Source organism: Phyllopteryx taeniolatus, chromosome 9, assembly GCF_024500385.1.
Source record: "Phyllopteryx taeniolatus isolate TA_2022b chromosome 9, UOR_Ptae_1.2, whole genome shotgun sequence".
Taxonomy (NCBI): Eukaryota; Metazoa; Chordata; class Actinopteri; order Syngnathiformes; family Syngnathidae; genus Phyllopteryx; species Phyllopteryx taeniolatus.
The window spans coordinates 3223800-3249979 of NC_084510.1; the positions used below are offsets into that span (position 1 = coordinate 3223800).

General features: G+C 41.6%; 1 protein-coding gene across 18 annotated transcripts in view; it reads left to right on the forward strand.

The window, feature by feature from the left end:
* Positions 1 to 2366: 2366 nt before the first annotated feature.
* usp48 (ubiquitin specific peptidase 48) overlaps positions 2367 to 26180 on the forward strand; it is an 89793-nt gene continuing 65979 nt past the window's right edge. For 8 of the 18 annotated variants that reach the window (XR_009790256.1, XR_009790257.1, XR_009790261.1 and 5 more), the window contains exons 1-7: positions 2368 to 2538; positions 2991 to 3128; positions 3498 to 3618; positions 3712 to 3853; positions 19082 to 19209; positions 19315 to 19439; positions 19587 to 19695. Coding sequence is in view for 10 of the 18 variants with exons in the window: in XM_061785918.1 (XP_061641902.1) it covers positions 2522 to 2538; positions 2991 to 3128; positions 3498 to 3618; positions 3712 to 3853; positions 19082 to 19209; positions 19315 to 19439; positions 19587 to 19695 (780 nt within the window). In the remaining 8 variants the exon portion in view is untranslated. Of the gene's footprint in view, positions 2539 to 2990; positions 3129 to 3497; positions 3619 to 3711; positions 3854 to 19081; positions 19210 to 19314; positions 19440 to 19586; positions 19696 to 26180 lie in introns of those variants that run through there. The other 10 variants (XM_061785912.1, XM_061785915.1, XM_061785916.1 and 7 more) reach the window with 5 other exon arrangements.

A 26180-nucleotide genomic window follows, 5' to 3' on the forward strand; every position in this document is an offset into this window, starting at 1 on the left:
ACTAAAATCCAAGATATCAGAAAAGTTTGGCCTTTAGTAAGGATTGGACTTCCATAGCCATCTACTACAGCAATCAGAATGAGAAAACGTGTTTTTATTGATTTTTGGTGAATATTTTTGACAATTAATTGCATCCATCAATCCATCCATCTATTTTCTTTCACTTATCCAAGGTCGGGTCACGGGGCATGTAGCTTTAGCAGGGAAGCCCAGACTTCCGTCTCCACAGCCACTTCATCCAGCTCTTCCGGGGAAACCCCGAGACGTTCCCAGGCCATCCAGGAGACATAGTCTCTCCAGCGTGTCCTGGGTCGTCCCCGGGGTCTCCTCCTGGTGGGATGTGCCTGAAACACCTCAGCAGGGAGGCATCCAGGAGGCATCCTAATCAGATCCCAGTGCCACTTCATCTGGTTCTTCTCAATGTGGAGGAGCAGCGACTCTACTCAGAGCCCCTCCAGGATAACCGAACTTCTCACCTATGGTCAGCTCGTGACCATAGGTGAGGTTAGGAACGTAGATCGACCGGTAAATTGAGAGCTTCGCCTTTCAGCTTAGCTCCTTCTTCACCACAACGGAACGATACAAAGTACGCATCACTGCAGATGCTGCACTGATCCGCTTGTCGATCTGACGTTCCATTCTTCCCTCACTCGTGAACAAGACCCCAAAATACTTGAACTCCTCCACTTGGGGCAGGATCTCATCCCTGACCTGGAGAGGGCACGCCACCCTTTTCTGACTGAGGACCATGGTCTCAGATTTTGAGGTACTGATTTTCATCCCGACCGCTACACACTCGGCTGCGAACCGCAGAGATACAATCAAACCGGATCCCCTCTACCCCGCGGCTGCGCCAAGAAATGCTGCCCATAAAAGTTATGAACAGATTCGGTGACAAAGGGCAGCCTTGGCGAAGTCCGACCCTCACCTGAAACGAATCCGACTTACTGCTGGCAATGCGGACCAAACTCTGACACTGGTCGTACAGGGACCGAACAGCCTGTAAAAACAGGTTTGGTACCCCATACTCCTGAAGCACCCTGCACAGGATTCCCCAAGGGACACGGTCGAACGCCTTCTCCAAGTCCACAAAACACATGTAAACTGGTTGGGCGAACTCCCATTCACCCTCGAGGAGCCTGCTGAGGGGGTAGAGCTGGTCCACTGTTCCACGGCCAGGACGAAAACCACACTGCTCCTCCTGAATCTGAGATTTGACTTCCCGACGGACCCTCCTCTCCAGAATAGAGTTTACCAGGAAGGCTGAGGAGAGTAATCCCCCTGTAGTTGAAAAACAACCTCCGGTCCCCCTTCTTAAAAAGGGGGGCCACCACCCCAGTCAACCAATCCAGATGTACTGTTCCCGGTCACCGTACCGTCAAGACTATTCATCTTACTATTTTCTTTAAGTACAATGTTAGACATGTGGCTATATTTTTTTCATTGAACAATAATGTGTTTCTAAAGAAATGTGTTTGGAGTGTCAAAATGTATTTAGAGCATCTTTAAAAAAAACTTTCATTTCCAGCCCTCCCAGCTAAAATTGATATCTGACTTCTACTGCTGTTAATGGCAGTTAATTTTCATAGAAGCGTATGTTAAATTGGTGGCATGGACTGGTTAAAGCACATGTAGTGGTTGTGGGTTCAAATCCAAGCTCCCGTCTGTGGAGTCAAGTTCTCCCTATAGGCTTGTGTGGATTTTCTCCTGGTAATTGATTGCATATTAATAGAAATCAAATGTTAATTGCAAATCTCTATGGAGACACTAAAGACTATAATTATGATTACAGTATTTGCTATAATGACATCAAAATATACATTGAATTTCTAAAACTAAAATGGGTTATCCATCTTAGAATTAATTTAAGAAAAAAATACAAGTTACAATTTTGTCTCTGAACTGTGCTGGCATGGGTGTGGTGAGCTTGGTACTTTCATTCACTTTTTAGGTCTGGCCAGCAATAGAATTTTTTTGGTCTGAAGTAATTGGTATTTTAAAAGTGATACAGTCGGCCTGACACCATAATCTCCAAAGTTTTCTCTGTACCACCCCCACCTTCTTTTTTTGTTGGGTCTTTATTTGTGTTATTGAAGTTTGTACATTTTACTGCTCTTTTCCGTCTTTTGTGTGAAAAAATAATTTAAAAACTACATAAAAATATAATGTACAGATTTATATATAGCGCTCGTAAAGGCAAGGTTCTCATAATACCATCCATCCATCCATGCTGGACAGAAAATAAAGAACCTACAGTAAATGCAAATCAATGCAGAACAGTGGGTGGCGATAATGCACTAATACAGTTTGCAAAGCGCCCTAAACACCAAGCGGAAGAAGAAAAAAACGACGAAGAAGAACCTAACCCAGTACCAGCTTCCTCTTCCTCCGGTTACAAGGAACAGGGATCTAGCCTACGTCATTTTTATTGACATCGTGCGCATTTTAGCTTAGTAATACCTTTATATGCAGACACGAAGGCGCTAAATCTGCAATAAAATCCAATAAAATGTGAAATCACATGAAGCAATTGGTGAAGTAAGGTTCGATAATACTTGCCATTATCTCAGAACTCGTTAGTGTCTCATAGACTTAAATGGGATACGGAGGGGCAAACAAGGTCGGATTGGGCTATGCTACGTTTTAACAAGTTAACTAGCCAATATTAACACAAGCAGGGCAGTGCTTTAACTTCAGCCATCCAGCGAATTTGTCATTTAATGTGTCACTGCGTTTTGGTGCAACGTGGCGGGTTAATTATTGTAAAATATTAAGCTTCATATAGCTGGTTAAGTTAGAGAGCACCAGTTCGCTAACGGCGGTAGGCTGCTACCGAAGGGATTGCGCTGAAAGCAGGCAATGACCTGCTAAGGACTATTTAGTGTTTTAGCCGCTTGTGTTAGCATTCCTTGAAGTAGTGTGACCATTCTCATCACATTGCAGTTCGTTCTTGTTCGCATTTGATCCTTTTGGGTAACCTTAAACCTCAGGACAATGGCGCCGCGCTTACAGTTGGAGAAAGCGGCTTGGCGTTGGGTGGAATCTGTAAAACCCGAAGACATCGGACAGGAGCATATCGAGCTAGCGTACCGCATCAGCCTTCCGGCCTGCAAGAGGGGAAACTGCAGGTACTTTAGACAAATGTCGCATCATATTCGATTGTGATAAAATGAAATAGCAAGTTCAACAAATCCCCAAGCCTCATAGTGATGTGCGTCACCCGCTAGTTTATTTTCTTTTATGTAGAAAATTACCGAAATGCTGCGCATCGACGCTTATAATTGACATTATGTCACTATTTATCGTGACATACCGGCAGATGACATCAATAAACATCACGTTAGCCCATCAGAATATTCAGCTGTCAATTTTTGATATGTTCCCGATTTAGGTCTTATTCTGTGTCTTGAATCTGCTTAGATCTGCTATACTGTAGCTGTATTATGCAATTGTTCTTTGAATAGCTGTAAGGTTGTGTGCATGCTGTGGTTTTTCAGGAGGAACTGCAAAGGAAATCCCAACTGTCTTGTTGGGATTGGTGAACAGACGTGGCTTGGGGAGATTGATGAAAATGCTTTCCACAATATTGATGACCCAAATTCAGAGCGCAGAGATAAGGTACAATACTTCAATTACTGTGCACTGTTAAGTCTATGCAATGCTAATCCCAGAACTTTAATAGTGTATATCTTTTTTCTGTCTCTCTTACAGAACACGTTTGTTGGTTTGACCAATCTGGGAGCAACATGTTATGTCAACACCTTCTTGCAAGTGTGGTTCCACAACCTTGAGTTGCGAAGAAGCCTCTATCAGTGCTACAATTCCCGTGCACAGGAACACAACACAGAGTCAGGTACAAGTAATGTGTGCTAGATTTTCTTTCAATGATTGTGGGGATGTCAGAGTATTCATGATATCGCTGTATTAAAAGTGCCTCAGTATCGTTGTCGTATAAAATAGTGAGCCGTTGTGCTTCAAATTTACAAACCCCAATTCCAATGAAGTTGGGATGATGTGAAAAAATGTAAATAAAAACAATATAATGATTTGCAAATAGTCTTGAACCTATATTCAACTGAATACCAGTGTTTGCCCAACATAGACTTTGCTTGGGTGGGCCGCCCAAGTAAATTGACAGCCGAACAAGAAAATGAAACTATAATTTCCCCCCCTCCAAAAAAAAAAAAAAAAAACCCTAACAAACACAGATGCTCATACTGTACAGACACAGGAAGAGCTCCACTCTGTCTGCCTACCTCACGGCTCTGCATCGTAATTAGCCAGGCTAGCTATCTAGCTTGTGTTACGAGTTGCCAGATTATGTCTAATAATGCATACAAAACAGCACTGTGGGCCAGCTCTTTTGGCTCTGCACCATGATTAGCCAGGCTAGCTATTGTCACTAATGATTGTGTCACAAGGTTATTAATCATTAGAGGTGAGAGTAGGTCACATATGTGCTAGTCTCAAGTCATAACCTTCAAGTCTCAAACAAGTCCCAAGTCACTTTGGGAAAGAAACAAGCAAGTCGAGGCAAGTCATTACCTGGTTTAAGCAAGTAGCAAGTCAAGTCATACAATTTTGTTCCAGTCGCAACATACAGCAGCTGAAATAAGTATTTAACACGTCACCATTTTTCTCACGAAATATACTTCAAAGGTGCTATTTACCTGAAAATTTCACCAGATGTTGGGAACAACCCAAGTAATCCATACATATAAAGAACGTAGAAAAAATAAGATTAGAAATTAAGTTATGTGAAATGATGCAGGGAAAAAGTATTGAACACATGAAGGGAGGTGCAAAAAGGCATGGAAAGCCAAGACAACACCGAAAATCTATCAATAATCAAACAGCAATCCAGGCCCTTGTCAGTGCAAATGAATATCAGATGGTTCTGTCCAAATAGATGGCCTCCAAAAAGGTCTCATTGCCAAGGTGTGAGTCAAGACACATCTCATGATTGGTAAGAGCAGAAAGCTGTCTCAAGACCATCGCAAACTAATTGTTGCAAAACATAACAATGACATTGGTTATAGACGCATATCTAAGCTTCTGAACGTTCCAGTGAGCACGGTTTGGGTCAGAATACGTAAGTGGAAAGCCAATCATACCACCATAAATTTGAGTCGATCAGGTGCTCCTCGCAAGATTTCTGACAGAGGAGTGCAAAGAATAATCAGAAGAGTTGTCCAAGAGCCAAGGACCACCTGTGGAGAGCTTAAAAAAGACCTGGAATTAGCAGGTTCTGTTGTCAGAAGGAAAACAGTGAGTAAAGTGCTCCGCCGTCATGGCCTGTATACACGGTCACCACGCAAGACCACATTGCTGAAAAACTCGTTTAAAGTTTGCTGAACAACATTTGGACAAGCCAGTTAAATACTGGGAGAATATAGTCTGGTCGGATGAGAGCAAAATGTAACTTTTTGGATGCCGTAATGCACACCACGTTTGGAGGAGAAATGGCAGAGCACATGCCCCTAAAAACACCATACCAACAGTGAAGTTCGGAGGTTGGAACATGATGGTGTGGGGCTGCTTTTCAGCAAATGGTATTGGTAAACTTCACATTATTGAAGGAACGCTGAATGGGCAAATGCACCGAGACATTCTTGACAAAATGCTGCTGCCATCTACGAGGATGATGAAAAGGAAACGAAGGTGGACATTTCAGCAAGATAATGATCCAAACCATACTGCCAAGGAAACTCACCATCTGGAACTGGAGGCCTTGACTGTATCACAGGCATCATGAAGAAAATTATCAAACAGATTTTATAGCGAAATGTCTTACCCAGTGTAAGAAAACTTGGTTTGAGGCGAAGATCATGGATCCTCCAGCAAGACAAAGACCCAAACCGCACATCCAACAGCACAAAGGAATGGTTCAAACGGAAAAAATTGACTGCTTTAAAATGGCTAGCAATTAGTCCTGATCTCAATCCAATTGAATATCTTTGGGGGGAGCTGAAATCTGCCATTGGGGAAATGAACACTGCAAATGTTCAAGAGCTTGCACAAATTGCAAAGGAAGAGTGGGAGAAAATATCACGAGAAGTGCAAAAAGCTTATCGATGGATACAAGAGACTGTCATTGCTGCCAAAGGGTGTGCAACCAAATATTAAGGAGGGGTGCCAATAGTGCTGCACATGGTGTTTTCTGTATTTTCTTTGAAATTACAATATCTAAGTTGAAAAGAAAAACACATTTCTTTGTTAAATTACTTTGGATCTCCAATTAAAAGATCCTGATGATATCAGTTTAGGACATTTCCATTTATTTCTGAAGATATACAGGTTATACAAAAAAAAAAGGGTGCCAATAATGGTGAGCAGGACTTTATAAAGTCATGAACCCACTAAAGCCTGCCAAATTTGAATGAATAAGAAAAATACCATGAATGTACTCGAAAATATGTGGGCTTTGTCACTGTTTTAGAATCAGATACCATACATTTTAATCATATTTTATTTATTTGATTTTTTTATTTTTATTTTTATTGCATGAATGTTGTCATGTTATGTACTGTATAATTTCTGCTGCCTCTTGGCTCTTGAAAAAAAAATATTGTTTTCTCTTAATAGCCTTTTACCTGCTTAAATAAAGATGAAATAAAATGTAAAATAAGGCCCGCTCTCAAGCTCCTGGACTGTGACGTCACATTTGACCTTTACCTGTCAATCAAATGAAGCTGAAAATGAGTTCGCTGAAGTCAACTTCTGCCTGAATATTGATAATGTCTGCCGCTTTGGCTATGGTTTGTAAACAGTTAGCTTCCCTGTGTGTATGTGTGTGTGTGTTATTTGGAGAACACACACAAAACTCCGAGCGCAGACATTTGAGCAATTTTGCTGAGGTCAAGTGAGCTTTTTAACTCCAGCTCCAGCTCTTAACTCACAAGCTCCATCCATTTTCTGTACTGCTTATCAGGGATGTACTGGGCCCAGAATTCAGCCCGGGAATTTACAGTAGGTACGGAAAGTTTTCCGACCCCTTAAATGTTTCACTCTTTGTTATATTGCAGCCATTTGTTAAAATCATTTAAGTTAATTTTTTTCCCTCATTAATGTACACACAGCACCTCATACTGACAGAATAAAACGGAATTGTTGAAATTTTTGCAGATTTACAACCCCAATTCCAATGAAGTTTGGACGTTGTGTTAAACATAAAAACAGAATACAATGATTTGCAAATGTTCAACCTATATTTAATTGAATACACTACAAATACAATATATTTAGTGTTCAAACTGATAAACTTTAGCAAATAATCATTAACTTAGAATTTTATGGTGCAACGCTTTCCAAAAAAGCAGGGACAGGGTCATGTTTACCACCTTTTCTTTTAATAACATTCAATAAATGTTTGGGAACTGAGGACACTAATTGTTGAAGCTTTGTAGGTGGAATTCTTTCCCATTCTTGCTTGATATACAGCTTCAGCTGTTCAACAGTCCGGGGTCTCCGTTCTCATATTTTACGCTTCATAATGTGCCACACATTTTCAATGGGAGATAGGTCTGGACTGCAGGCTACCAGTCTAGTACCTGCACTTTTACTACGAAGCCACGCTGTTGGAACACGTGCTGAATGTGGTTTGGGATTGTCTTGCTGAAATAAGCAGGGACGTCTATGAAAAAGACGTTGTTTGGATGGCAGCATATTTTTCTCCAAAACCTGTATGTACCTTTCAGCATAAATGGTTCCTTCACAGATGTGGACACAGCCCCATACCATCACAGATGCTGGCTTTTGAACTTTGCGTTCATAACAGTCCGGCTGGCTCGTTTCCTCTTTGGCCCGGAGGACACGACATCCACAATTTCCAAAAACAATTTGAAATGTGGACTCGTCAGACCACAGAACATTTTTCCACTTTGCATCAGTCCATCTTAGATGAGCTCGGGGCCCAGAGATACCCCATCTTTGCTTGTGAATGACTAAGCAATTCAGGGAAGCTCCTTTTATACCCAATCATGGCACCCGCTTGTTCCCAATTAGCCTGTTCACCTGTGGGATGTTCCAAACAGGTGTTTGATGAGTATTCCTCAACTTTCTCACTTTTTTGCCACATGTCCCAGCTTCTTTGGAACGTGTTGCAGCCATAAAATTCCAAGTTAATGATTATTTGCTAAAAACAATAATGTTTATCAGTTTGAACATTAAATATCTTGTCTTTGTCGTGTATTCAATTAAATATAGGTTGAACATGATTTGCAAATCATTGTATTCTGTTATTATTTATGTTGAAAACAACGTCCCAACTTCATTGGAATTGGGGTTGTATTAAAAAAGAAAAACTGAAATATCACACAGCCATAAGTATTCAGACCATTTGCTGTGACACTCATATATTTAACTTGGGTCGTGTCCATTTCTTCTGATCATCCTTAAAATGGTTCTACACCTTCACTGGAGTCCAGCTGTGTTTGATTACACTGATTGGACTTAATTAGGAAAGCCACACGCCTGTCTATATAATACCTTACAGCTCACAGTGCATGTCAGAGCAAATGAGAATCATGAGGTCAAAGAAACTGCCTGAAGAGCTCAGAGACAATTGTGGCAAAGCACAGATCTGCCCAAGGTTACAAAAACATTTCTGCTGCACTTAAGGTTCCTCAGAGCACATTGGCCTCCATAATCCTGAAATGGAAGACGTTTGGGACGATCAGAACCCTTCCTAGAGCTGGCCGTCCAGCCAAACTGAGCTATTGGGGGAGAAGAGCCTTGGTGAAAGAGGTAAAGAAGAACCCAAAGATCACTGTGTCTGAGCTCCAGAGATGCTGTCTGGAGATCGGGGAAAGTTCCAGAAAGTCAGCCATCACTGCAGCCCTCCACAAGTCTGGGCTTTATGGCAGAGTGGCCCAACAGAAGCCTCTCCTCAGTGCAAGACACATCAAAGCCCGCATGGAGTTTGCTAAAAAAAAAAAAAAAAAAAACACCTGAAGGACTCCAAGATGGTGAGAAATAAGATTCTCTGGTCTGATGAGACCAAGATAGAAATTGTTGGCCTTAATTCTAAGTGGCATGTGTGGAGAAAACCAGGCACTGGTCATCACCTGTCCAATACAGTCCCAACAGTGAAGCACGGTGGTGGCAGCATCATGCTTTGGGTGTGTTTTTCAGCTGCAGGGACAGGGAGACTGGTTGGAATCAGAGAAAAGATGAATGCGGCCAAGTACAAGGATATCCTGGACGAAAACCTTCTCCAGAGTGCTCAGAACCTCAGACTGGGGCGAAGGTTCACCTTCAAAAAAGACAATGACCCTAAGCACACAGCTAAAATACCCAAGGAGTGGGTTCAGAACAACTCCGTGACTCTTTTTGAATGGCCCAGCCAGAGCCCCGACTTAAACCCAATTGAGCATCTCTGGAAAGACCGGAAAATGGCTGCCCACCAACGTTCACCATCCAACTTGACAGAACTGGAGAGGATCTGCAAGGAGGAATGGCAGATGATCCCCAAAAACCTGTTGCTTCATTCCCAAAAAGACTCATGGCTGTAGTAGCTCAAAATGGTGCTTCTACTAAATACTGAGGAAAGGGTCTGAATACTTATGGATGTGTGATATTTCAGTTTTTCTTTTTTAATAAATCTGCAAAAAATTTAGCAATTCCGTTTTTTTTCCTGTCAATATGGGGTGCTGTGTGTACATTAATGTTGGGAAAAAATGAACTTAAAGGATTTTAGCAAATGGCTGCAATATAAAAAAGAGTGAAAAATTTAAGGGTGTCTGAATACTTTCTTTACCCACTGTAGATGGAGAGGCCCCGGTACGCTAACCGAAGACCACATTTTTTTTGTTCCTCCTACCTTCACACTCAGATTCACACCTACGCGCAATTTAGAGTAATCAGTTAACCTACCATGCAAGTTTTTGGTATGTGGGAGGAAACCGGAGTACCCGGAGAAAACCCACGCAGGCACGGGGAGAGCATGCAAACTCCACACAGGCGAGGCCGGATTTGAACCTGGGTCATCAGAACTGTGAGGCTTACAAGTCTGTCACCGTGCCGCCACAAAAAGATTTTTAAAAATGCTGTGTTTTTATTTATGTTTATTGGACAGTCTCCAGCATCGGCAGCGACAGCTCCAGGAGAAAACACTCGAACCTTCATTAATGTAAGGTTCAATTGTTTTTTTTCTTACCTTTGCACTGATGGCTGGACAGTCTCATATGCTTGCGCAGTGCTGTCAAATGTTACGCAACATCCGTATTATGTTACAGAAATCACTGAACGTTGACTTGTTAAGGCCTTGTAGCGTATGTTGGTGTTCGGATAAAACGGATTTAAGAAATAAATTCGTCGAAGCTGCTCACGGTTTAGTGTGATTTGACGCTTAACGTTATCAATCAAACTATTTGTATAAAAAAACTATGTATAAAAACTAGGGAAAGCGACAAAAAACCTTTTATCAGTCTCATAATCTAAAGTTTGCTACATTTTATGAAATACGAGTCCTAGATGAAAGAGGTTTCCTTATTAAACTCAAAACGCAACAAGAAGTGGAATTTTATAGAATATTTAATGACATCTACAAGGGATCTATAGGGAAACACACAAACGGGACTAACTACAGAAAGAAAATAACACTAATAATGGTGAAAGACAAAAATAGGCACACAAAAAGGGCGCGAGAACACCGTTGTATTGTTGGACGAAAGTTGAAAACGTGAGTGTTTAATGCGTTCAGTCGGAACGAGAGAGAAAGAAAGAGAGCAAAGTTGGGAGTTTGTGTGAAGTTTGTAAATTCCCCAAAATTATTAGGCACTAATATTCTACATTCTAGCAACACTTGCTGTGCTGTACTCACGACCCGTAGATCAGTCGGTCAGTGGAGATGGTCTTTCTCCGAACATCTCTAGAGGAAAACGAAGAAGGTTTAGTTGAAGAAAATTTTGGTGGAAAATAAAATAAAAACAAAAGAGAAGGAAGAAAAAAAAAATTTCTCATAAATTTCCTGCCGATTGTCCTTGTGGCGAGCCCAGCTATTGCTCCCAGCTGTGTGCGGGACCGGTACGGGATGCCGGTAGTTGCTTGCTGAGGCTCTGCCAACCGATCATGGCTAGAAAAAAAAACCTATCGAAACCGCATTTATCGATCGAAACGCCGCCGGGTTGGCTGTGGCGGGCGAACGCGCACGTGGTGGCCGGAGGACAACGGAAAAAGAAAGGGGTGAGGGGCGGCCATGCTGAGGTCACCCAGAACCAGACAGGAAAGAGAGCAGAGAGGCGAGGTTTAAGGGTTAAATACCCAGGGGGGATGTCTAAGGTTGGATAAGACCACACCCATCGACTTGAATTTCAGTCTGCAATTTTGCCATTAGAATGGTATAAAAATCATATCTTAATATAAACTACTCCCAACTTTGTACTCTTCCTCATAGATCAAGCATATAGAATGATTGTTTAAACATTAGTCTTGGCAAATCAACTGCTTATGGTTCAATCACATGTTGTTCGGATTTCAAATCAAGACAAACAGTTCTCAAAGTCTCTCAGCTGCACCTGTAAAGTTGACACACGGACACAGACATCAAGGCATACATTTTGAATATTTCTGCAGAGTTTGTGAAATATCAGAACAAACATTTTAGCTTCAGTTAAAAACAACCCTGAATGGAAGTCCACGGGTTGCAGTAGTCTCAAACTCCAGTGGGTGGCGTGAATGTTTGAATATTAAGCAAATAGTTCATTGCTGTATTTGCGTTCCGTTGTTGATCTGTCCTAGCGTGGTCTTCTCGGAGCGAGGATCCCCAACCTTTTGGCTGCTGTCAGTTCAAACAAAGAAAAGGACTCTGATGGCTGTAAACCAAGATTTCGAGGAGGCCTGCTAATTAATTTAGGTATTGGCAACTGGGTCAGTCACTACAGCCGCAACACTGATTGTTCTGGATATTGGGGAAAATAATTCAGCGTCTGACATTACCAGGGCGTCCACCCCAAACAGCTGCTTGGTGCATGCTATTTTGTTATGCCCCCCAGGTGCCAAGCCACGGAGGCGCAAGTTCTCTTTGCGTCCAGTGTCAACGCAAGTCACTGATCATCTCCTCCATGGTAGCGGATAAGTTGAAAGTAACAGAACAAAGTTTCTAGAGGGGAGAGAGAAACAAAGACAAAGCACTAATTGTAAACAGGATGAGAGAAGTAAGTCACTACATTATCTACAACAATAAAACATTAAATATGAGTGTTGCATGGGGCTGTAGTGCTACACCCTGTGAGGGAAGGACAGGACAAGGACAGGAGAAGAAACATGCAGGACAAGGGTTGTGAACCCGGCTGTACAACTGAAGTGTGGCGGGGTTAACTATGTAATTTATGAAAGTCTACAGAACGAGAGTATCAGTGAGGGGATACACAAGCGATTTGCATATTCATGAGTTACTTGTCATGAGTTACTTGGCCCCACACCCAGTGAAAGAATCCCAGGGGTGTGTGCCTGCGGACGCATGCAAGTGAATTAACACCGTTTTACATGCACAAAGACTGACAGAAGTGTCGCTGTAATTGCTGTACCCACACCGCGGAGGCTGAGGACCCCACCCAATCAATCGAGGGGCGGGATCGGCCCCAGGGGTCCACCCGAGAGCAGCCAGGTGGGTGGGACACATCCTACACCGAGGGACCCAGGGCGGTCCGAGGGACCCAGGGCGGTCCACCGGCCCCACCAAGGCGCCCCGACAACTGGCCACCCAGTCGGGGCCGCCCCCCAGCTTTATACACCCCCACCAATGCTACCCCCCCCAGCCAACCTGGAGAGAAGAGGAGGAAGCAGGCCAGAGGAGCGACAGGGGCCCCCCCCACCAGCAGCAGGGGACTCAAGCGGGCGCCAGCTGGCACCGCTCCATCACCCACGGAACATGGGCGAGTCACCATCACACCACCAATACTCCCCAGGAGGTCGCCCCAGTGGTTCCCCCCACCCCCGAGATCAGGAAAGAGTGAAAACAGTCCCGCCCCCACAGACACTGGGACAGCAAACACAGGGAAAAGACAAGAAGATCCCCACTCCATTGATGTGTCTTCTCACCATGCATACCGATCTAAATTGTGTGAAAGTAAAAATAAATAAATATAATAATAATAATAAAACAACAACCTTGACAACAAAGAATAGAGAATTCCATTGTTTACTTTCACACTTGTGAAAATAGTCTTGCTATTGTCAAATGGCCCAGGCAAAGGAATCAAGAGTCTAGATTTAGCATATTGACGAAAGGTGAATTTATGAAAATAGTCTTGCTATTGTCAAATGCACCCTACCCAGGCAAAGGAATCAAGAGTCTAGATTTAGCATGTTGAGGAAAGGTGACTAGCTATCAACGTATATATGTAATTGATTTTTTCGTTTTGCTGATATTTTTTCTAACGCAATATATTCGACGATGAGATTTAGCCACTGATTAATGTTAATAGCTTGTTTGTTTTTTCAGTTTAATAGAATTGTTTTCTTAGCGGTAGCTAACGCAACAAGCAATGATTGTGAACATTTATTAGGGAGGTCGATTATGCTTAAGTCGCCAAGTATACACAATCTTGGGGAAAGTGGAATCCTGCAGTTCAAAATATACCAGAGTTTTTGTATAACTGAAGACTAAAAGCATTGAATTGGTGTACATTCCCATATAGCATGAAAATAGGTGTCTGGGGTATTTTTGGTGCATTGCACGCATATATTAGATGGAGAGAAGCCCATTTTATGCATTGTGTACTGAGTAAAGTGTGTTCTATGGAGCACTTTATATTGTATAAGCTGTAGATTTGTTTTTTTTGTCATTCTAATCGTATTGGTACAAATCTGTATCCAGTCGCTACGGTCAGCAGACATTTCTTCTTCCCATTTGGTGATTGGTAAATGCATTGATTTAGTACATGAAATCAATTTATAAACTTTTGAGAGATTTATTTTACTTTGCCGGAGAAGCTATTTGCTTGACAAACTCCGGCAGTTCGAGGGTGCTCCGGAGTGTTCTTTTTTTTTTTTATTGCTGCTTTTAATTCATTGTATTGAAGAAAGTTTCAGCCTGTTATTCGGAATTCTTGGAACAGTTCATCACGTGTCCTAAAACATTATTGTTAAATAGTTGTTGTAGGTGGTTATTTCCATTTTGTTCCCATGTACTAAAATGAAAGGGTATATTATTAATTTCGAAATCTGGGTGATGCCAGATTGGGGAGAGCATACTGCGAGCTAATTCAGATCCTGTAGATTCAAAATTTTGCCACCAAGCCGTTAAGGTGGATGCGATTATTAGATTCTTTAAGCATTTATGGCATTTAAGACTAGTAGAAATAAATGGGAGTATTGGGAGTTTGATGTTGTTGCAGTCTATTTGTTCCAATTCTAGCCAAGAATCACACTCCTCATTGTGGTGCAACCATTTGATGAGGGTTTTTACTTTTCTGAAGAGTGTATAGACTTATTCTATTTTTCTTATTCTTTGAATTAAAATGTGTTACAGTAGAATATATTCCTTCACTAAAATAAGCAAATTCACTGCATTTATTTGCTGTGAGGAGTTCTGGAGCTATCTGATTCGGGGGGGTTGTGAGCTTGTCAACCACAGCACACAGAGTGCGAGTATTGTTGAAGGTCTTTCTGATGATTTCAGTAAAGTGTTGCTGTCTAACCGTGACAAACTCTTGGTTAAAATTACAAAGACTTTGTCTGTAGAGGTCATCGTCAATTTGGAGTTTATTTTTACTCCAGTTACGTTCTGCTTTCCTACACTTTGATTTAGAGGTCTTTACCATCACTGTGCTCCTCCACTGTGTTCTAAGTCGCATCAAGATTGTCTTAGTTTTAATAGAAACAACAGCATTCATGACATTTTAGATTTTACAGGTGAAATTATCCAAAGGTTTATCAACTGTCTCAGCATTCACAGTTTGTGGCACAGCTATGGTCTCAATAAACTTAAGTGGCTGTACTCTCATTTATGTAACTTTTCTTAATAGACATAGAGGTTGTCTGAACTTTTGGAAGAATCTGTAATTCAAAGAATACACAAAAATGGTCAGAAATAGCCATATCCTTAATGTCAACTGATAGAATTTCAACATCCTTAGAGATGTGACCTTGAGTGTGGGTTGGACTCTTAATATGTTGAGAGAGGTCAAATGTGTCCAGTTCTTTAGATTTTGTTTTTTCCATGTTATTGTCAACATGAATGTTAAAGTCTCCAGTTATGACAAAATAGTTGTAGTCCGTACAAATAACTGACAGCAGTTCTGAAAAATGCTCCATAAATTTTCAATTGTGTCTTGGAGATCTATAAATTAAGACAATAACCTTTGGATCACCGTTAACTAAATAACAGAGATTTTCAAAAGAGCTAAATTCACCCAGTATAATTTCTTTCAACTGACACTTGTTCATAAAATTAAAATTTGCTGGTGTTGCCTCATTTAAAATGGTATTACAGTTACTTTCTGTTAAGCACATTTCATTTAGTAGCAAAAAGTCTAGATCATACGTTATAATGATGTCATTAATCAACATTGATTTATTACCCAGTGACCTGATATTGAAAAGAGCTAGTCTCACAGAGATAACTGGAGACAATGGTTTGATAGATTCAAATTTTATCCTCACTAAGTTTGTAGTTCTACTTTTTTTGTGCCATATTTCTTTAACCAGCTGTCTGTCCCTTGTAATTACAGAGATGAAAAATGCCTGATCTCCATAGGGGTCTGCCTTATTCTGGAAAAGACTCCGCAGATATCAGTCAGATTTGCAGATAAGATTTTTAATGGGTGGACGCTTATTCAAAGCGTGGAAGTGAATTTTTATAGGTTGGCAGCTCTGCTTGCATGTGTATAAAGCGCTATATAAGTGCAGTCCATTTACCATTTGTGCAGAAGGTCGGGTATCTCTTCTTGAGTACCCTGATTATTTTTTTTATCAAATGAATTTGTCAATGAATGAATGAAATTGAATTGTTTTATTGGATCAAAATCAATGCTATAATTTACAGTATTGACTTATTCAGGGTTCTAATCACCTCTAATATTTCACTTTGAAATTATTATTTTTTTAGAATGTGGCCTATTTAGTGATATGGTCATAACACAATATTATTTTATTGTCCAAAAAGAGCGTAAAACGTACTCTTCTTATTAGTTTTTAAATACAAACTTTATATCTATGGATAGGTCTGAAGCTGCTGAAAAGTTTGAGGGGTTGAAAGTAAAAAATATTTATATATAACTATGGTTCGGCATCGAGAAACTAGAACTGATTGGAACCGGGACTAACATTCCGGTTCTCCCGCCCGGTATCGTTCAAATTTAAATATTTCCGTTCCCAGTTTCGATGCAGAGTCCGCCAACCCCAAATAAGAAGTGGCGAAAATCAATGAATAACGCGCACGAAGACGTGCTTGTGCCCAACGGCGGGGCCAAAAGTGTATCTCAACTTTGTTAAAATTAATGACCAGTCGCCTCAGTCCAACGCATGGAATAAGATTGTATTGTGCAAAGGAGGCTTTCACGATGTGTCGTGTCTGATGCCCTCGGAGCCTCAGCCGACACCGCGCAGAGCTTCAGTGAAGTCAACTCCCAGTCTGTTGCGTGAGTGAAACAATAAAATACGTCTTTGCCAACATTGAGACAGCTAACAAGATAAACGGTTGGTTGCACTTTTGCACTGATGGCTTTTAGCGTTTATTTTAGTCTTCAAACCAACGTAAGAGCCGATGACAAGGGAAAAAAGCTTAACATTGAGCTCAAACTACATGCTGCTGAAATTATTTCGTATCCTTCCCTAGATTTGTGCCTTGACACAATCCGGTCTCGGAGGTCTGCAGACGCTTCCTTAGACTTTATTGCTAAGTTTCTGCTCTGAAATGCACTGCCAACAATGAGACCCAATATAGACAGGTGTGTGCCATTCCAAATGATTTTCAATCAACTGAATTTACCGCAGGTGGACTCCAAGTTGTAGAAGCATCTCGAGGATGATCAGTCAAAATCAGACAAACCTGAGCATAAGTTTGAGTGTCATAGCAAAGGGTGTGATCCCTTATGTGCCTATTATGTTTGAATGTTTAAATTTTTTTATAAATGCAGATTTATTAAAAAAGAAAAACTGAAATATCACATAGCCATAAGTATTCAGACCCTTTGCTGTGACACTCATTTAATTCGGGTGCTGTCCATTTCTTCTGATCATCCTTGAGATGGTTCTACACCTTCATTGGAGTCCAGCTGTGTTTGATTATACTGATTGCATTTGATTAAGAAACCCACACACCTGTCTATATAAGACCTTACAGCTCACAGTGCATGTCAGAGTAAATGAGAATCATGAGGTCAAAGGAACTGCCTGAAGAGCTCAGAAACAGAATTGTGGCAAGGCACAGATCTGGCTAAGGTTACAAAAAAACTTCTGCTGCACTTAAAGTTGCTAAGAGCACAGTGGCCTCCATAATCCTTAAATTGAAGACGTTTAGGATGACCACCACCCATCCTAGAGCTGGCCGTCCGGCCAAACTGAGCAACCGGGGGGAAAAGAGCCTTGGTGAGAGAGGTAAAGAAGAAACTAAATATCACTGTGGCTGAGCTCCAGAGATGCAGTCGGGAGATGGGAGAAAGTTCGAGAAAGTCAACCATTACTGCAGCCCTCCACCAGTCGGGGCTTTATGGCAGAGTGGCCCGACGGAAGCCACTCCTCAGTGCAAGACACATGAAAGCCCGCCATGGAGTTTGTGGAAGAAAAAAAACAAAAACCTGATGGACTCCAAGATGGTGAGCAATACGATTCTCTGGTCTGATGAGACCAAGATAGAACTTTCTGGCCTTAATTCTAAGCGGTATGTGTGGAGAAAACCAGGCACTGCCAATCACCTGTCCAATAAAGTCCCAACAGTGATGCATGGTGGTGGCAGCAGCATGCTGTGGGGGTGTTTTTCAGCTGCAGGGACAGGACATCTGGTTGCAATCAAAGGAAATATGAATGCGGCCAAGTACAGGGATATCCTGGACGAAAACGTTCTACAGAGTACTCAGGACCTCAGACTGGGCCGAATGTTCACCTTCCAACAAGACGACCCAAAGCACACAGCTAAAATAACGGAGTGGCTCCAAACAACTCTGTGACTGTTCTTGAATGGCCCAGCCAGAACCCTGACTTAAACCCAATTGAGCATATCTGGAGAGACCTGAAAATAGCTGTCCACCAACGTTCACCATCCAACCTGACAGAACTGGAGAGGATCTGCAAGGAGAAATGGCAGAGGATCCCCAAATCGAGGTGTGAAAAAACTGTTTCATCATTCACAAAAAGACTCATGGCTGTATTGGCTCAAAAGGGTGCGTCTCCGAAATACTGAGCAAAGGGTCTGAATACTTAACGGCTGTGTGATTTTTCAGTTTTTTTTTTTTTTAATAAATCTGCAAAAATTCCATCTTTTTCTGTCAATATGGGGTGCTGTGTGAGGGGAAAACATGAACTGAAATGATTTTAGCAAATGGCTGCAATATAACAGAGTGAAAAATTTAAGTGGGTCTGAATGCTTTCTGTAATGTGAGGGGTGTTCAGGGGAGAGTTCATGTCTATCCTTGTACTCTTCAAGTCTTTGTGTGCACTGTGTAAATGTGTATAATTGCCACCCCCGCCCCCTCTACCCAGTGCAATGACCAATGTGTGCTCCATGCAGCATGTGTGCTGTTCTCCCTCTGCAGTGCCCATAGTAAAAGAGAATGGGAGAAAAAAAAGATCATCTCTTGATCCTGTCGTTTACTTTAAAGAACCAGATATAAGAGCAGTTTTATTCAAAACTGACACATCACTACGCAAATACTTTTTCCTCTCGAACAGCTGGGTGCACCAGTGTGATCCCTAATTTTTATTTTTAGGTGCACCGTTGAAAATTAGGTCACACGTGCGTCCAAATTTGTGCTACCTCATTTTGGAAAAAAGGTGCTGTACTGAAAATTTTATTTCAGGGTAAAATTATTACCATCATGACACTTGATGCTAACATTGCTAACAATCTGCATGTTCTTATGTTTCTTGGCAAATATCATGGATACACTAGCTACGCTGACAAATGCTTGGTCTGTTTCAGACTATGAACCTCAGTCCATTTGTGAGCATCTGCAATATTTATTTGCACTACTACAGAACAGCAACAGAAAATACATTGATCCTTCAGGGCTGGTTAAAGCTCTTGGCCTAGACACTGGGCAGCAGCAAGTAAGAGACTGAAACTGCCAGCCAATTTCCTTTACTGTCACTTGAACAGTATGCTACCCCAGTGGAGACTCCACAAAGCACTAAAGTCATTCTTGTCTTCCTCAGGATGCCCAAGAGTTTTCAAAGCTCTTCTTATCCTTGTTGGAGGATACATTGTCCAAGCAGAAGAACCCAACCCTGCAAAATGTCATTCAGCAGCAATTCTGTGGACAGTTCTCCTATGTAACTGTGTAAGCAAACCGACTGCTCAAAAGTCACTATACTCTTGAAGAAGCATCACCTAAGCATGCTGCGCCTTTTCTAGGACTTTTAAATATGCTGTTATTAACATTAACAATGAAATATTTTATTATTTAGCCGTGACTGTTGTTTTCCAGCTGTAACGAATGTGGGCGATCGTCTGCACTGCCCTCCAGATTCTACGAACTCGAATTGAACATTCAGGGCCACAAGAACCTCACAGAGTGTGTTACAGAGTTCCTGAAGGTAGGTTAAGGTCAGCGTAATATTAACACAATGGAATGGGTGGAAATACAAGTGCTTATTAGTGATGATCAGTCTTCGTAGTAACATTCTCATAAATCTTAGTAAAGGATATCACAGTTACCCTGTCAAAATGCAATTTAACTGTGGCCAGACTGGGGTTTTGAAATCATATGCCATTCCATGAAGTCACTGTACTGGACTTTCCACTCCAAAACCATTTTTAAGCCATTTAGAAGTTAACTTGCTAGTGTGCTTTGGATCGTTATCCTGCTGCAGAACCCAAGTGCGCTTCGGTGTAGGACATGCCCCGTCCGCCGGGCTGCTCTCGGGTGGACTCCTGGGCCGATCCCGCCTCTCGATTGATTGGGTGGGGTCCTCAGCCACCGCGATGCAGGACTCTTCTGTCAGTCATTGCATGTGCCCGCAGGCACACACCCCTGGGACTTTTTCGCTGAGTGTGGGGCCACTCACTTATTGCGACAAATAATAATAACATAATAATGTGAATATGTGAATTGCTTGGGTATCCCCACACTGACACACTCGTCCTATAGACTAGTAATTTACATAGTCACTCACACCACACTTCAGTTGTACAGCCGGGTTCACAACCCTTGTCCTGCATGCTTCTTCTCCTGTCCTTGTCCTGTCCTTCCCTCACAGGGTGTAGTACAATTGCCCCATACATCACTCATATCTAATATTTCAATGTTCAAGATATATAATGATTTACTTTTCTCATCTTGTTTACAATTAGTGCTTTGTCTTTTGTCTTCTTTTCTCACTCCCCTCTCGAAACTTTGTTCTGTTCCACTGATCGAATCTGATTCTCAAAAAATAACCATTATAATACTAAGAAACCACAATGGGAGCTTAAAAACTCCACTATGACACAGTAAAACTGTTCCGGCATAAAAGGGTTACAGATCCTCCATTCTGCTTGACCTAACAGCCAAACAGGACCAAAAAAAAAAAAAAAAAAAGTAGATGTGCACCGAAATTTAAATTATTGACCGAAACCAAAAATGGGAACCCCAAGTCCAAAAAAACAAAGCCAAAACACCAAAAGAAATTATGAAGAGAGCTGCTAACCCATAGAAATAGACTTCTGGAACATTTTGTCTAAATTTCCATATTTTTAAAATTATTTCACGATCATTACAGCGGGAGAGTTATTACAGCAAATTATGTAATAGGTTAAAATAGTTATGCATAATGTTCAGTTCCACCATATAATCATTACTCTATTAGCATAATCGTTAATAAACAATATTGGGACATGGAACTGTATATCCAATCACACAACCTGTAGCACCACTACAGTTTGGCTCTGTTATAATTTAGGTGTTCATCACTAAACCCTTAGGTGACAGCAATGCACTTAAACATGCCCAGTCTGCGAGAAATCGAGAAGTAGAGGAGATAAAGAACTGTGACCTCATGTTTAAATGGATACGGTGTAATCTTTAAATATAGTGACTAAAAAAGAAAAAGACTTATTCTTGAGAATTCCACATCGACCAAACACGACCATCCAGACAGCGACGGTTGCCCTACTGTAAAATTATATGAGTGATCGCTCACGTTACAATGCTTGCTACTAGTTGCTAATGCTAACATAAACAATCTCCGTGAAGCACTTTTTATTTTGTCGGCGAGCGGGAGAAGACTACCTTGTTATATATACAGTGGGTACGGAAAGTATTCAGACCCCCTTGAATTTTTCACTCTTTGTTATATTGCAGCCATTTGCTAAAATTATTTACCGTATTTTCACGACCATAAGGCGCACTTAAAAGTATAAAATTTTCTCCAAAATGGACGGGGCGCCTTATAATGCGGCGCGCCTTACGTGTGCACCGAGTTCCAACATCTATAAATGTTGTTGTGTGATGAGCGCTTCGCTTGCTTTTTTTTATTTTTTTATTTTTTATTTTTTTATTTATTTTTTTTTTTTTTAAGCATTTCCTGCCGACACGCTGCTTACACAGAGTACAAGCGGACGTGGCTGAGGACAGGGGAAGGGTGCGTGAAGTAGGACGCTAAAGCCACGCCCCCAGTAGGTATATAGCACCTGGGTATTTTATTTATTTTCTATTTATTTAACTTTTTTTACCGCTTGACTGACTGGGAGCATTTCCGGGGTGTGCATTGTGCAAAACAACATTTGTTTGGCGAAGGACCCCCGAAAATGTCACCTACGAAGAGACACGCTTACGAAGCACAGTTTAAACTGCAAGCTATCAGTTACGCGGAGGAACATGGGAATCGAGCAGGCGCGAGAGAATTCAAGATCAACGAATCCATGGTTCGCAAGTGGAGGAAGCAGGAAAACGAGCTTCGCCAAGTCAAGAAGACAAAGCTGAGTTTCCGCGGGAAAAAAAGGAAAAACAAAATGCGGAAACAGGGTGGCACGGTGGTATCTGGTGAGAGGGTCTGCCTCAAAGTTTTGAGGACCGGGGTTCAATCCCCGGCCCCGCCTGTGTGGAGTTTGCATGTTCTCCCCGTGCCTGTGTGGCTTTTCTCCGGGCACTCCAGTTTCCTTCCACATCCAAAAAACATGCATGGTGGGTTAATTGAAGACTCTAAATTGGCCGTAGGTGTGAATGTGAGTGCGAATGGTTGTTTGTTTTTTATGTGCCCTGCGATTGGCTGGCAACCAGTTCAGGGTGTACCCCGCCTCCTGCCCGATGATAGCTGGGATAGGCTCCATCACTCCCGCGACCCTTGTGAAGATAAGCGGCTCAGATAATGGATGGATGGATGGAAAACGCGGAAACAAGGCGAGGTGGCCCGAGTTGGAAGACCAACTCGACCAATGGATTAATGAGCAAAGAACAGGAGAAGCGTCTCTACAGTCACCATTCGACTGAGTGCAATAACTTGGGGCTTGCCATCATTCCGGGAGGCTTGACGAACCGCTGTACATCCGTGTAAACAGGGCGTTCAAAGTGAAGTGAGCGGCGTGGGAGCCATGGATGACAGATGGCGAACACAGCTTTACTAAAACTAGCAGGCACCGCCCGGCGAGTTACGCCACAATTTGTGAATGGATTGTGGATGCTTTGGCTAACGTGTCTGCTTGCACTGTTGTTCGAACTTTCGCACGGCAACGAGACTGTCTCGAACCTGGTGTGTTTGATTGAGAACTGTCCCTGCTGTTCATTTCGGATACAGAAGATGAGGACTTTGATGGATTTGTGGATGAGGATTGCTAAAAAAATAATGTGAGTACATTGTTAAATACTTCAATAAAGTACAACCAAACTCAGTTTTGCTCCCGCTGCCGTTTTTAAAAACATTGTTTTTAAGCTAGCGTATGTTTTACCATGCCTGCCTATGTATGTGTTAAATACAGAAATAGACCCTGTAACTGAGACTGCGCCTTTTAATACGGTGCACCCTATTGTCGTGAAAATACGGTAAGTTATTTTTTTTCCTCATTCATGTACACACAGCACCCCATATTGACAGAAAAAAAAACGTAATTGTTGAAATATTTGCAGATTTATTAAAAAACAAAAACTAAAATATCACACAGCCATAACTATTCAGACCCTTTGCTGTGACACTCATATATTTAACACAAGTGTTGTCCATTTCTTCTGATCATCCTTGAGATGGTTCTACACCTTCATTGGAGTCCAGCTTTGTTTTGATTATACTGATTGAACTTGATTAGGAAAGCCACACACCTGTCTATGTAATACCTTACAGCTCACAGTGCATGTCAGAGCAAATGAGAATCATAAGGTCAAAGGAACTGCCTGAAGAGCTTGGAGACAGAGTTGTGGCAAGACATAGATTTGGCCAAGGTTACAAAAAAAATTCTGCTGCACTAAAGGTTACTTCGAGCACAGTGGCCTCCATAATCCTTAAATGGAAGACATTTGGGACGACCGGAACCCTTCCTAGAGCTGGCCGTCTGGCCAAACTGAGCAATCCGGGGAGAAGAGCCTTGGTGAGAGAGGTAAAGAAGAACCCAAAGATCACTGTGGCTGAGCTCCAGAGATGCAGTCGGGAGATGGGAGAATGACCCAAAGCACACAGCTAAAATAACAAAGGAGTGCCTTCAGACAAACTCTGTGACTGTTCTTGAATGGCCCAGCCAGAACCCTGACTTAAACCCAATTGAGCATCTCTGGAGAGACCTGAAATGGCTGTCCACCAAAGTTCACCATCCAACCTGACAGAACTGGAGAGGATCTGCAAGGAGGAATGGCAGAGGATCCCCAAATCCTGGTGTGAAATTCCCTAAAAGAATTGTATTATCTCAAAAGGGCGCTTCTACTAAATACTGAGCAAAGGTTCTGAATAGTTATGGTTGTGTGATATTTCAGTTTTTCTTTTTTAATAAATCTGCAAAAATTTCAACAATTAAATTTTTTTCTGTCAATATGAGGTGCTGTGTGTACGTTAATGAGAAGAAAATTAACTTAAATGATTTTAGCAAATGGCTGTAATATAACAAAGAATAAAAAATTTAAGGGGGTCTGAATACTTTCTGTACCCACTGTATACTCCAACCCCAATTCCAATGAAGTTGGGACGTTGTGTTAAACATAAATAAAAACAGAATACAATGATTTGCAAATCATGTTCAACCTATATTTAATTGAATACACTAAAAAGACAAGCTATTTAACGTTCAAACTGATAAACTTTATGGTTTTGAGCAAATAATCATTAACTTCGAATTTTATGGCTGCAACACATTCCAAAAAAGCTGGGACAGGTGGCAAAAAAGACTGAGAAAGTTGAGGAATGGAATAGGTGGGTGCCATGATTGGGTATAAAAGGAGCTTACCTGAATTGCTCAGTAATTCATGGTAGTTTGATTGAAGACTCTAAATTGCCCGTAGGTTTGAATGTGTGCGTGAATGGTGTTTTTTTTTATATGTGCCCTGCGATTGGCTGGCGACCAGTTCAGGGTGTACCCCGCCTCTCGTCCGAAGATAGCTGCGATAGGCTCCAGCACGCCTGTTGGATTTATCTTACCCAAGATTATAAAAAATAGACACAAAAGGAACGAAGACGCTGGTTTCTTTTTCTCATGAGGAGGGCGTATGGGAGATTGTTCAGATTACAGCCTCTCAATACACTCTAAACAACGTTTAACGGTGGTTTGTCTGGGATATCGATTGTGTAATACAACGTAATTTCTCTGCTTTCCAGTGTCACATAGAGGTCCTCTCTTTTTAATTCATGTTTTCGTTTCACTACAATATTTCCATTTGATGATGGAATGAGTACAAATCCTAGTTGAAATAAGCCATCTCTTCCCTTTTTTTTTTGTCCTAACACTCTTTTCTGCGTGGAGGGCATGATTAACATATTCCTCCAGAGAGCCAGTTGCTAGGTTTATCCAATGTTTATCTACCCATCTGTTATTTTTTCCCATTTTGTGAATTTGGTTCAGTGTAATACTACCTAGGGTAGTCTAGAACAGTTTCTTTTCAGTAGGACGGTGACTCAAATTTACTTTCTGTGGTAATTCTCACTTCAACTCTTTCAAGTGGAGAATTCTTGCCTTTGCATCCACAAAAGTCCACCGTTTACTTTCCCACTGTTTTGGTATGGAATGAAAAACCTAGTGGTTTCCCATTTCCCATTTACACTCTCATTCAAACAGCTTTCATTCAGACTGGCTCGTCAGAGGACTCCGCCGTCCTATACGGAATTTAACTACGTCTGTCAACAGCTCGTTAGAGGACTCCGCCGTCCTATACGGAATTTAACCACGACACCACGAAACTTTCCTAGTTTCTTTATTTTACCCGCCATTGACTAGTATTCACAGGGTTTATTAAACACGGAATTTAAGTAGGTACAGGACTCCGCCGTCCTCGCAGAATTTGTCGCACTCCGCCGTCCTTTTTCCTAAAAAAATTTAAAATTTAACTCACCAAAATCGTCTTCAATCCTGTGGATTGTCGTCAACCTTCAGATCCCAGTTGAGGAGAACGACGACCAGTCCCGTAAAGGGTCTTACTTGCCGTGGCCACGGTCTCTTAACTGGAAGTCTGCTCCACAACTGGAATCCTCGGGTGTATTGACATCCGGCTCGAAGGACCAATTTAATGTTGGATTTATCTTATCCAACATTATAAAAAATAGACACAAAAGGAACGAAGACGCTGGTTTCTTTTTCTCATGAAGAGGGCGTATGGGAGATTGTTCAGATTACAGCCTCTCAATACGCTCTAAACAATCTCTCCCGTCGCTCCTGTATTTATTTGAAATAGGGAGGTTTCTAAGTTTACAAGACATAACGTACTAAGCTACAAGACACAACACACTAAGGGTAGGGTTTCAAGGTGAAAACATGGGACCAACACCTGCCACGTCCTTCTCTCTGATGATTCCTGCTGAGTCATCTTCTTGAAGGCGAGACATCTCCCTTTCTCAAAATCGTCCATAATACTAATGCAAGCTAAGCAAATAAATGATAACTTCTACAATATATTTAACAACGCCCCAGTGAG